The 13,042-nt window shown below is 40.1% G+C and overlaps 1 protein-coding gene across 1 annotated transcript; it reads right to left on the reverse strand.

The window, feature by feature from the left end:
* Positions 1-2,213: 2,213 nt before the first annotated feature.
* LOC122739002 (olfactory receptor 6B2-like) lies at positions 2,214-12,602 on the reverse strand. The gene is made up of 3 exons (XM_043980872.1): positions 11,680-12,602; positions 8,382-8,406; positions 2,214-2,363 (listed from the first exon to the last, which is right to left on the reverse strand). The coding sequence occupies exons 1-3, from the start codon at positions 12,600-12,602 to the stop codon at positions 2,214-2,216; spliced, it is 1,098 nt and encodes a 365-aa protein (XP_043836807.1).
* Positions 12,603-13,042: the final 440 nt, after the last annotated feature.

Genomic DNA, 13,042 nt, shown 5'->3' on the forward strand with positions numbered 1-13,042 from the left:
AGTTGTTTGTCCTTCATTCTCGAAGAGGACCATGACACTGGGGTGATGTCATGTCTTGCCGTGAATTGGATTTAAGTGAAAGAGGGCTGTGTAAAGTTGTGAACCTCACTCTCTTCTCCAGAGCCATCTGGGTTCAGTGGCAAGATATATATATACAGTGGCAAGATACACACACACACACACACACACACACACACACACATATATATACACATACATATATACAACTGGAGGTGGCCCTGGATGTTTAAGGCAATTGGGGTTAAGAACTTGCCCAGGGGGGCAGCTAGATGGCACAGTGGATAGAGCACCAGCCCTGGAGTCAGGAGGACCTGAGTTCAAATCCGGCTCCAGACACTTAACATTTACTAGCTGTGTGACCCTGGGCAAGTCACTTAACCCCAATTGCTCAGGGGGGAAAAAAAAAGAACTTGCCCAGGGTCACACACCTAGTAAGTGTCTGAGGTGAGATTTGAACTCAGGTCCTCACAATTTCAGGGCCAGTGCTCTATCGACTGTGCCACCTACCAGCCCCAAGGCACAGAGTAAAGCCTGAACGGAGGGGGAGAGGAGGGGAAGGGGGAGGGATAATCAAAGAACCTTATTAGCCTTTGAAATTTTTCAGGAGACCCACCAGAGACTGAGTCTCCTGGCCCCGGCATTTCTGTTTCCTCCGTCATCTGAACCATAGCATAGTTGTTGACCGCATTGTAAATCATCCTTGAGAAGGTACTCCGAATAGCCCTTTATGGCCTCAGAGTGTTGGTAGAGCCCCGAGGGAGAAATTGCGACAGCAGTGACTTAAAAAGGCTCAGTAGAGAGATCTGCCTCTATAAGGAGACCAGTTGGGGTTAGGACAAGCCCAGCGTTTCTAAGCCTTGCGGATGGGAGGGTTGTTGCATTTGGCCCCAAGGAGGGGAGGGGAGGGGAGGGGAAGGAAGCCGACCAGTTTAGTATCTTGCCAAGTAGAGGCACCACTTTAAAGATGCTCTTCACAGCCTACTGACTCTCTCCCATTATTAGAAGGTAACCGTAGCTGACAGAAGAATTGGGAAGGGAAAGGTCGCCCAGGATTATGCTCAGTGACTTTGTTCAGGCTGGCGGGCCCCTGAGCTACCTGGACCAGTATCTCAGTTTCCTATTTTTTTGTAGGCTCAGAGAAGACGGGATGATCTCTGCTGTTTGCTTACCAGGAAAGATAGCAAAGAAAGGTGGCGCTAGCTCCGAACTCGCCCAATACAACTCCGCCTTCACCCAAACTGTGACTCAGTAGGAGCTAGTTTCGCTGGCCAACTCCAGAGTTAGACATTTAAGGCTTCCGGTCGAGGGCAGGTCCTGCTGAACTGGAAGTGATCCGAATCAGGGATGGGTTAATCCAAAGGAGGGCCAAGTAGACTTCTAGAGGAAAAGGCACAGTCCTCCTGTCCTAGCCACCCGAGGGAGAAATTAGAAACCATCAATTCTGTCTTTTCGGTGATACTTTTAAAGATGCCAACATCCAGTCAGCTAGAGGACGGCTGGAGGGCTTCCCTCTTCCCCCTATTCCCCTATCACCTATTATGGCATTCTTGGTATCCCTCAATGCCTTGGAATTGCCGTTCTCTCTTGGTCTCTGAATTGATGGATAGCAGGGTGGGAAAAGCATGGGATTTGAAGTCAAAATCTCAGCTCTAATCTATAGTTTGATTTTAGCTCATTTTACTTCTGTAGACCTCACTGTCCTCACCTGTAAAATGAAAATGTCCTTCACAATCCACTTTCCGCTTCTAGATGAAACCCTCTATTTCCTCCCCAAAACCACCCTGAAAGGGATCTCATCCACCTTAAATTCAGCTGATCACCTTGCCTATATCTCTACTTTGCAAATATTTCCTCCAAATACGCTTTATTTTTCAAATAGTAAGCATTTCCCACTCCTCCTTGAGAAAAGAAAAAAGAAATAAAACCTTTGTAACAAATGTAGATAATCAAGAAAAACAAATCCCCACCCTATCAGGAGGTAACATTCTTCATTATTAGTTCTCTGGAATCATGGTTGATCAGAGTTCTTGTGTGTCTTTTTTTTTTAAGCACCTGCCTTTACCCTAACTTCTGATGCCTGTTTTGTATATTTAAGCATGGTGATTTACACGAAGTAGCCAATTAACAAATATTGACTTATTTAAGGACTTCTAGGGTCTTTAAAGGAGTCTAATCATGGTGGGGTTAGGAAATCAGCTTGACTTTGGTGTCTTCTGATTTAGTGTTGTTGGAAGGATGGGAGGTGGTTTCTGCAGTTCTGAGGTTTGAGGACTGCCATCATAGAGCAGGTTCAGAATTCCAAATGAGGGTGCAATGCCCCATTCCAAGGTAGGAGACAACGTCTAAATAATCCACAGGAATCTGTCATTACTGGCATCTGTGAAAGATACACCATCAGTTTGAGGTTAGCAACTTTTCTGCCAAACCCAGGGACACTGTCCCACACAAGACTTTAGCTGTTAATCAGTGAGTGTGGTTATTGATAGTTGATAATAATAGGTGCCTATTTTTATTTTTATGCCTCCACCTTCCTACTCTCCCTGCCCTCCTATCCCCCATATTACACTTTGTATTACTTTGGTGCAGACTCATCTAAAGGGCTAAGGGTAGGTTAAGATTTCTTTTAATTTCTCCAGGGTTGGATAAAACCATCTTTTCTCAAGATGTTTATCCTCTGAATGGAAGAGTATTCTGCTGAATTCATTTGGGTATAGTACGTTCCTTTGTGGCCTGATAAGGATGTATCTTATGTATCTGAAGTAGTCTCCTCAGCTATTATACATTATAACTTTGAGAGTATAGTGGAAAATCTGTGAGATTGAAGCCAGGATTCTGGGGTTCAAATCCCAGTTCTGCCCATTACTACCTGTGTGACCTTAGGTAAGTCACTTTCCCTTTCTTGAGTTTCATTTTACTAGATCTCTAAATTCCTTTTCAGCCATAAATCCTATGTTCCTTTTGGTGTATAGATTCTTGGTCTGGATTGGGGCGGGGGGAGGTCTGTATGCAGAAAGAGTAATTCCTAGATCCTTCCATCTCTGATAATTATCTTATATCTCTTCCACCCTTTGTGGTTAACTCCTTGAAAAGACCATATGCTAAAATGAGATATTTGTAAAGTCCTTTGAAAGCCCTAAAGTGCTACCTAGATGCTACTAGTGTAGTAGTAGTGGTAGTAATGGTGGTGGTGGTGATGGTAGTAGTAGCAGTAGTGGTGGTGGTGGTGGTGGTATTATACAAATCTCTAATAAAGCTATGATGTAATAGTGTATATTAAAGAAGAATTGTGTTATCCCCATTTCAAATTGTAAACTCCATGAGGGCAGACATGGTGTTTTATCAAAACAACAACAACAACAACAAAAAATTTCCAGTACCCAACACTGTCTTCTAGGCATATTAGACATCCTGTTTGGTGTTCAAAGCCCTTTATAACTGGCACCCTCCTCCCTATTTTCTACCACATACTTTTCTATACAGTGACAATAGTCCCCTCAATATTTCCCAAACAAGGTACTCCATCTCTCAACTCCAGGCATTTTCTCTGCTTGTCCCCCATGCCTGTAATGTTTTCCCTCATCACTGTCTACTGCCTTTCTTGGAGTTTTTAAGTCCTAACTAAAATCCCATCTTCTACAGGAAGCCTTTCCTAAACCCCTCATAATTTTAGTGGCTTCCCACTGTTAATTTTTTCTTCTTTATCCTGTATATAGCTTGTTTGTTTATATTTGTTTGCTTATCGTCTCCACCATTATATTGTGAGCTTCTTGAGAGTAGGGATTGTCCCTTGCCTCTTTTTGTTTCTCCAGCTCTTAGCAAAGTGCCAAAAGTGCCAAAAAAAAGTGCCAAAGCACAGAGTAAGCACTTATTAAATGTTTCTTGACTGATTGACTCATTTGTTCCTGACCTTGGGTAGGGTTTAGCTATAGCTGACTTTACTGTGTTATTAGGATTCAAGGAGAGGGGCATTGGCTGAGTAGCCTTTCAGGCTGTACTTCAGTGTGTCTTTGTTCCACATTTTAGTTCTACAAACAATATTTTAAAGTGTCCATTCCTGTGTTAGACATTGAAAAAATGATTCTTGGCTGATGATGAGTGAGATGAGCAGAACCAGAAGAACATTGTACACAGTATCATCAACATTGTGTGTTGATCTACTATGATGGACTATATTCTTCTCACCAGTGCAATGATACAGAAGAGTTCCAGGGAACTCATGATAGAAGAGGATCTCCAAATCTGGGGGGGGGGGGGGAATAAAGAACTGTGGAGTATAGATGCTGAATGAACCATACTATTTCTTTTGTTTTTGGTGCTGTTGTTTTTCTATTTTGAGGTTTTTTGTCATTGCTCTGATTTTTCTCTTATAACATGACTAATGCAGAAATATGTTTAATGTTATTATGTGTATATATATATATATATATATATATATGTATAAAACCTATATCAGATTACCTGCTGTCTAGGGGAGGGAGGGAGAAAAATCTGAAATTGGAAAGCTTGTATAAACAAAAGTTGAGAACTATCTTTACATGTAACAGGAAAAAATAAAAAAAAATGATTCTTGAGTGAAAGAATGGGGATGGCTGAGTGATTATATATAAATCCGACCTGGTCACAATGTATGATTCTTGTGATATCTTGCTGTAATCTCCTTGCTAGTATTTCATTTATTTATTTATCTATTTATTTATTTGCAGTGATATTTGTTAGGAAAATTGGTATATAGTTTTCTATCACTCTTTTAGCTTTTCCCAGTTTAGGTATGAGCACCATGTTTGTATCATAAAAGAAATTTGGTAGGACAGCTTCTTTGCCTGTTTTTCCAAATAGTTTATATAGTATTGGAACTAATAGTTCTTTAAATATTTGGTAGAATTCACTTGTGAACCCATCTGGCCTTGGGGATTTTTTTGATTTATTTTATTTGATTTCTTTTTCTAAGATGGAATTATTCAGGAATTCTATTTCCTTGTTTGTTAATCTGGTTAATTTATATTTTTGTAAATATTCAGTGATTTTGTTCAGATTGTCAGGTTTATTGGCATATAATTGGGCAAAATATTTCCTAATGATTGCTTTAATTTCTTTTTCATTGGTGGTGATTTCACCCTTTTAATTTTTCATACTGGATATTTGGTTTTCTTTTTTCTTTTTTAAAATAAAAATAACTAATGGTTTATCTATCTTATTGTTTTTTTCATAAAACCAGCTCCTAGTTTTATTTATTAGCACAATAGTCTTCTTACTTTCAGTTTTATTAATCTCACCCTTGGTTTACAGGATTTCCATTTTGATGCTCAATGGGGGATTTTTAATTTGTTCTTTTTCCAGCTTTTTTAGTTGCATGCCCAATTCACAATCTGCTCTTTCTCTGTGTTGTTGATTTAAGAATTTAGAAAAGTAAAATTCCCCACTAAGTACTGCTTTAGCTGAATCCCATAAATTTTGGTATGTTGTCTCATTGCTGTCATCCTCTTTAATGGATTTGTTGATTCTATAATTTGTTCTTTAACCCACTTATTTTTTAGGATTAGATTATTTAGTTACCAATTAATTTTCATTCTCTTTCCACTGCCCTTTGTTAAGTGTAATTTTTATCACATTATTATCTGAAAAGAATATTTAATATTTCTGCCTTTCTACATTTCATTCTGAGTTTTTTTGCTTTAATACATGGTCAATTTTTGTGTAGGTGCCATATACTGCTCAGAAAAAGGTATATTCTTTTTTATTCCCATTCAACTTTCTACCAAGGTCTGACATATCTAACTTTTCTAAGATTCTATTTACTCCTTAGTTTCTTTCTTGTTTATTTTTTGGTTGGATTTATCAAGTTCTGAGATAGGACAGTTGAAGTGCATCACTTGTAGTTTTTTTCTATTTCTTCCTGTAATTTACTTAACTTCTCTTTTAAGAATTTGGAAGTTATACCACTTGGTGCAAATATGTTTAATATTTATATTACTTCATTGTCTATAGTGTTGTTGTTTTTTATCAAGATGTACTTTCCTTCTCTATCTGCTTAAATTAGAGCTATTTTTGATTTTGCTTTGTCTGAGATTGGGATTGCTGCCTCTTTTTTTTTTTAACTTCATCTGAAGCATAATAGATTATGCTTCAGCCCTTTACCTTTACTCTGTGTGTGTGTCTGTTTCAACTGTGCTTCTTGTAAACAGCAGATTGTAGGATTCTTGTTTTTAATGTATTCTGATATCTTTTGTTTTATGGAAACTTCATCCCATTTACATTTTTTTGGGTGGGGCAATGAGGGTTAAATGACTTGCCCAGGGTCACACAGCTAGTAAGTTTCAAGTGTCTGAGGCTGGATTTGAATTTAGGTCCTCCTGAATCCAGGGCTGGTGCTTTATCCACTGTGCCACCTAGCTGCCCCCATCCCATTCACATTTACAATTACAATTACTAACTGTGTATTTCCCTCCATCCTATTTTTTCTTCTGTTGGTCCTCTCTACTTTTTACCCTTTCCCTCCTCATCAGTGTTTTGGTTCTGTCCACGGTTTCCCCTAATCTGCCCTCCCTTTTGTCAGTTAACCCCACTGTCCCAACCCTTACTTAATCTTACTTACTTAATTTCCTCCCCTCCTACTTCCCTGTCTGGTAAGATAGATTTCTATATTCAACTGATTGTGTATATTATTCCCTCTGAGCATATTCTGATGAGAGTAAGGTTCAAGTGATGCCCATTACCTACTCTTCTATCTTCCCCTCCACTGTAATAGCTCTTTCTTGCCCCTTCATGTTAAACAATTTACTTTGTTCTACCTCTCTCTTCCTTCTGCACCCAGTGTACTCCTCTTTTTTATCCCTTAATTTTTTTTTTTGTCATTCCCTCAAATTCATGTTATACCTGTACCCTTTGCCTATGTATATTTCTCCTAGCTGTACTCTTAGTGGTACAATTTTTAAGAATTACAGGTATCATCTTCCCATGAAGGGATGTAAACAGTTTAGCTCTATTGAATCCCCTATGTTTTCTTTTCCCTTTTTTTTACCTGTTTATACTTCTCTTGGTCCTGATATTGGAAATAATTTTTTTTTTTGTTCAGCTCTGGTCTTCCTCTTATAAAGATTGAAATCCTTCTATTTCATTGAATAGCCACATTTTACCTTGAAGTATTATACTCAATTTTGCCAGGCAGGTGATTCTTGGTTGTAGTCACAGTTCCTTTCTCCTATGGAATACCATGTTTCATGACCTTTAATGTTGCAGCTGCTAAATCCTGTGTAATCCTGATTGTGGCTCCTCAATATTGGAATTGTTTCCTTCTGGCTGTTTGCAATATTTTTTCCTTGACCTGGTAGTTTTGAAATTTGGCTATAATGTTCTTTGGAGTTTTTATTTTTTTGATCTCTTTCTGGAAATGATCAGTATATTCTTTCAATGTCTATTTTGCCCTCTGGTTCCAGAATATCAGGGCAGTTTTCTTTGACGATTTCTTGGAATATGATGTCTAGTTCCTCTTTTTGATTATGGTTTTCAGGGAGTTCAATGATTCTTAAATTATCTCTCCTAGATTTATTTTGTTAGTTTTTCTTTTTTCTTTTTCTTTTTTTGGTCAATGAGGTATTATACATTTTCTTCTATTTTTTCATTCTTTTTATTTTGTTTAATTGATTCTTTTTTTTTCTGGGGCAGTGAGGCTTAAGTGACTTGCCCAAGGTCACACGGCTATCAAGTGTCAAGTGTCTGAGGCCAGATTTGAACTCAGGTCCTCCGAGGGCCAGTGCTTTATCCACTGTGCCATATAGCTGCCCCCAATTTTGTTCAATTTATTCTTGATGTCTTATAGAGTCATTAGATTCCGCTTGCCCATTTCTAATTTTTTTTTTTGGTGAGGCAATTGGGGTTAAGTGATTTGCCCAGGGTCACACAGCTAGTAAGTGTTAAGTGTCTGAGGTCGGATTTGAACTCAGGTACTCCTGAATCCAGGGCCGGTGCTCTATCCACTGCACCATCTAGCTGCCCCTATTTCTAATTTTTAAGGAATTATTTTCCTCAGTTAGCTTTTGGATCTTTTTTTTTTCTGTTTGGTCATTTCTACTTTTTAGGCAATTGTTTTCTTTTCCCAAGATGTTGGCTCCCTTTCTCTTGTATCACTCGCATTTCTTTTCCTATTTTTTCTTCTACCTCTCTTATTTGATTTTAAAATTCCATTTTGAGCTCTTCCATGAGTTCTTTATGGACTTGAGACCAATTTCCATTTTTCTTTGGGACTTTTTTTTCTGATATTGTTCTCTTCTGAATTTGTGTCTTGGTTTTTCCTGTCATTATAACTTTCTTTGGTCAGTTTTTTTCTGTTGTTGTTTTGTCATTTTACCAACCCTTTTCCTTACTTTTAAATTTGAGTTCTGCCCTTGGAGTAGAAGGGATACCATCCCAAGCTTCTTGTTTCAGGGACTGTAGATCCTGACTGTTTCCCTGGTGCTGCACTGGTGTTGCCTGGAGGCCCTTGTGTCTGGTGCTGCATTAAGGGGGTGTGGCTGGCACTCCTGTAAGCTGTAAGCACCTGGTAGCTTACTTGGTGCTAAGCCAAGGCACATGGGGCAGGGTTCCCAGTGCTGGCATCTTTCTGTGTGCAGAGGCCCATGGATGAAGCCCCAGTGCTAGTGTCTGCCTGTGTAGGGGGTATAGGTGCTAGTGTCTGCCTGTATCCTTGGCTATGCAGGTGTGTGTGTGTGTGTGTGTGTGTGTGTGTGTGTGTGTGTGTGTGTGTGTGTTTCTGGTGATGGTTTCTGCCTATTTGCTTAGGCAAGTGTGGGGTCCTGGTATTGGTGTCTGCTAGTGTGCTGAGGTGTGGGGGTAGGTACCAGCCATGTCATCTGCCTTTTGCCTGGTTATGTTAAGTCAAATAAGGGGAGGGGTTCCCAGTGTTAGTATTTGCCTTGGGGCTCAGGACCTCCTGTTGACTTGTTGAGGCAGGGCTTGCTGTTGGCTTGTTTGGATGTTTTCCTGTCCTGGACTGTGTTCCCCTTTTACTCGAGTGAGACAGATAATTCCTGGTGACCTTCCAAGTTTCTTGGGCTAGAAGATTGTTTCACCCTGCTTTTTTGCAGGGTCTGCTATAACAGTATTCATTTTGGGGTGTTTTTATGGTTCTTTGGAGGTGATTATGGGCAAGTTAATGTGATTTCCTGCTAATGCAGCCACCTTGGCTCCTGGAAGTCTCTAATATAACTCTTTTTGTGTATTAAAATGTTTTCTGTCTCTTTAAGCATTAAATTGTTTCATGGGAATGGAGCAGTTTCTAAGATTGACTGTACCTTATATCATACTACCCTAAAGAACCAAAGAAGGGGGCAGCTAGGTGACACAGTGGATAGAGCACTGGCCCTGGAGTCAGGAGAACCTTTGTTCAAATTCGGCCTCAGACATATGACACTTGCTAGCTGTGTGACCCTGGGCAAGTCACTTAACCCCAATTGCCTCACCAAAAAAAAAAAAAAAGAAGAAGAAGAAGAAGAATCTAATATTGTAAACATCAATTAATACAGATGATAACTGAATTATAAAAGGCTGTTTTCCTATTTAGGCCCAGTGCTAATTGTTATGGTGGTGTTATCAAATGGCCAATTATTCAACTAAAAGGTATAGTTTGTTTAGTACAAAGGGGAGGAAGTATCTCAAATTATGCTTGGAAGGTTACTCTTTTTGTATGGATAGTCTAGTTCAACTTGTACTGTGTTCTTATAAGGGTTTCAGCAGACCAAGCTAGATAGGGAGATATAGCAACCTTTTGCTGAGGGCTGGAATTGGTGTATATTGGAACACATGATTAGGCAGCTATAGCAATCTTCAACCAAGATAGTATAAGGGAAGTAGAAGGTTGATAGGACAGGGACAGGGACAGGGACAGAGACTGTATCTGTGATTTCACTAGTTGGGGAACTCTTTGTTAAAGAAACTTCATCCAAGGGGCAGCTAGGTGGTACAGTGGATAGAGCACTGCCCCTGGGAGCCAGGAGGATGTGAGTTCAAATCTGACCTCAGACACTTGCCACTTACTAGCTGTGTGACCCTGGGCAAGTCACTTAACCCCAATTGTCTTACCCACAAAAAAAGAAGAAAAAATAAAAAAGAAACTCCATCCAGCAATGTAGGTTGAAATACTTTCAGCAAATAGCCAGTTTATAATCTTAGTGAGTCTTCTAGAGAATTGAGAGATTAAGGGTCACACCACCAATTGTGTGATGTCAGAATTGAATCCAGATCTTTCTTCCTCTGAGGTCTGCTCCTAGTCATATCAAACTCATATGGAAAGGGATCCCTGCAGAATGAATATTTACTTATAAAATAAAAAATTAAGATTATACATATTGTATGATGTTTTTATTTATTTTGTTAAACATTTCCCAATTATGTTTTAATATGGTTCAGGCCACACTCAGCCACGATGCTAGGTTGATGCCTCTGGACACCATGTTGACTCCCTTTGTAATTAGCAAGTTTTAAAACAAACTTGCATGATTCATGAGTGGGATATGGTGGACTTGAGTCAGTTCAGACTCTGAAGATGGGGTCTGGGAAGTACCCAGCCCCCAGTCCCTGTTATTGTTAGACCATTCTGTCCATATTCTATCCTGTTGCTAAAACATACTTCTTACCCCCCACCCCCTTTTTCTGTGGCCAAGCAGGAGAGCTGTCTCCTGTTAGCACAGACCCACCCTGATACTACCTCTCCTTTCTTGTATTCCTAAACCCTAGCTCCTGGTACCAGCTCCTGGTACCATCTCTCTCTTCTTTCCCCTTGCCCCCTCCTTACACAGGTGGAGTGGTTTCACCCTCCCCCCCCACTTCCCCCCAGCTCGTGGACGTAGCTGAGCATGCATCCATACCATGATCCCATGCTGAACACGCATACTAGGTGAGACAGGATTAGATGTTAGATTATGAGCTTACCCTGTGCACCCGGAGACTGCCCCCTCAAAACTTCCATAAAAACTCAACTCCTGACCTCATCAGTGTGCTCCTCATCTCTTGCATGAGGTCACCCATTCTCATGAGAATGAAATAAATCTGTCTCTGCTTGACTTGGTGGTCTCCTTGAATTATTTGGGTAAACTGAGGCAATTGTCCCATACAATCCAGCAAAATAAATTCCCAAATTATTCATGTCATATGTATGTCACAATATAGTCTCAGACACTTATTAGCTGTGTGACCTTGGGCAAGTCATTTAACCCTGTTTGCCTCAGTTCCTCATTTTTTGTTTTGTTTTGTTTTTTGCTTTTTATGGGGCAATGGGGGTTAAATGACTTGCCCAGGGTCACACAGCTAGTAAGTATCAAGTGTCTGAGGCCGGATTTGAACTCAGGTCCTTCTGAATCCAGGGCCAGTGCTTTATCCACTGTGCCACCTAGCTGCCCCCTCAGTTCCTCATTTGTAAAATGAATTGGAAAAAGAAACAGCAACCCCCCTCCAGTATGTTTGCCAAGAAGACCACAAATGGGGTCATAAAGAATCAGACATGACTGAAAAAGGAATGAACAATAACAAAATTATAATCACCACCACCACCACTACTACTATTACTACTACTAGTTATATAATATGGGTATAAATGCTTTAGCCATGGATAAAATTCTGTGATGTTTTACTCTTGGATTGTAGAAGGTTCACTTTTCAATGGTATGAGCTAGGCCCATAGTCTTTTTCAGGGAATGCTTGAATTCCTTGTTTCTCAGGCAATAGATTAGAGGATTCACAATTGGAGTTACAACAGTGTATATGGCTGAAATCAGTTTGTTGGAACTCCTTTGGTCGATGGCCTGGGGACGAACATACATGAAAATCAAGGCTGTATAGAAAATGATCACAACAATGAGATGGGAAGCACATGTGGAGAAGGCTTTCCAGCGGCCTGTAGATGATGGGATTCGGATGACAGTTGAAGAGATGTAGCCATATGACAGCATGGTGGAAATGAGTGGGAACACCAGGATGATGAATCCCAGGACAAAGTCTACAAGTTCAGCTGTTGAGAAGTCTGTGCAAGCTAGTTTAAGGATAGGGGAGACATCACAGAAAAAGTGGTTAATGACACTAGAACCACAGAACGTGGCATGAGAGATGAAGTAGACCTTGATCACAGAGATGGTGAAGGCAATTGAATAGGAAAAGGCCACCAGCTGCACACATAGCTTTGTGGTCATGATTACTCCATACCGGAGTGGGTAACAGATGGCCACATAGCGGTCATAGGCCATGGAGGCCAGAAGAACACACTCAGTGCAGACCAGAGAAATGAAGAAGTAGAGCTGAGTCATGCATCCAACAAATGATATGCTTTTTTGCTGAAGGAGAAAACCACTCAGCATCTTGGGAATGATGTCAGAGACATACCAAACTTCCAGGAATGACATGTTGCCTAGGAAATAGTACATTGGCTTATGAAGGGAGGTGTTGACCCAGACAGTGAAGATGATAATGAAGTTTTCCACCAAGACAAAGAGATAAACAAAAAGGAAGAGGAGAAAAAGCAGATACTGGAGCGATGGGGCCGTGGGGAATCCTAGGAGAATGAATTCGCTGATGTTGCTGATATTCTTTCCCCTCATTCTGCTTCAGATCTGGAAAATAAAAATCACCATACACAAAGTACAATACTGAAGGAAAGGCAGTCAGAAGAGATGGTCCATGAGAAACCCTCTGATATGCTTTGTTCTTGTTATCAAAGTCCAAATACTTGGGTGAAATGATCTATTGGAAAACTCTTCCCTCTATCCAGGAATTTCCTTCTTAATTGGCAGATGTTATTTCTGCCTTCAGTACTATATGCCAGTATTATCTCAATTAACCTCCAAAAGATGCTGTATTACAGTTTGCCTATAGATGCCAGAGATCACAGAGTTTCAACAGCAAATGTCCAAACCTTCAAAATAACTAGTCTCTCTACAGGATGTATCTGAGACACTTAAAGGTGAAAATTATTAGTTGAGAAAGTGTTTGAAGCAAGTGGCCTGGGCCTCACATAATGTGTAGAATTCCTCAGATATAG

Source organism: Dromiciops gliroides, chromosome 2 (genome assembly GCF_019393635.1).
Source record: "Dromiciops gliroides isolate mDroGli1 chromosome 2, mDroGli1.pri, whole genome shotgun sequence".
Classification (NCBI taxonomy): domain Eukaryota; kingdom Metazoa; phylum Chordata; class Mammalia; order Microbiotheria; family Microbiotheriidae; genus Dromiciops; species Dromiciops gliroides.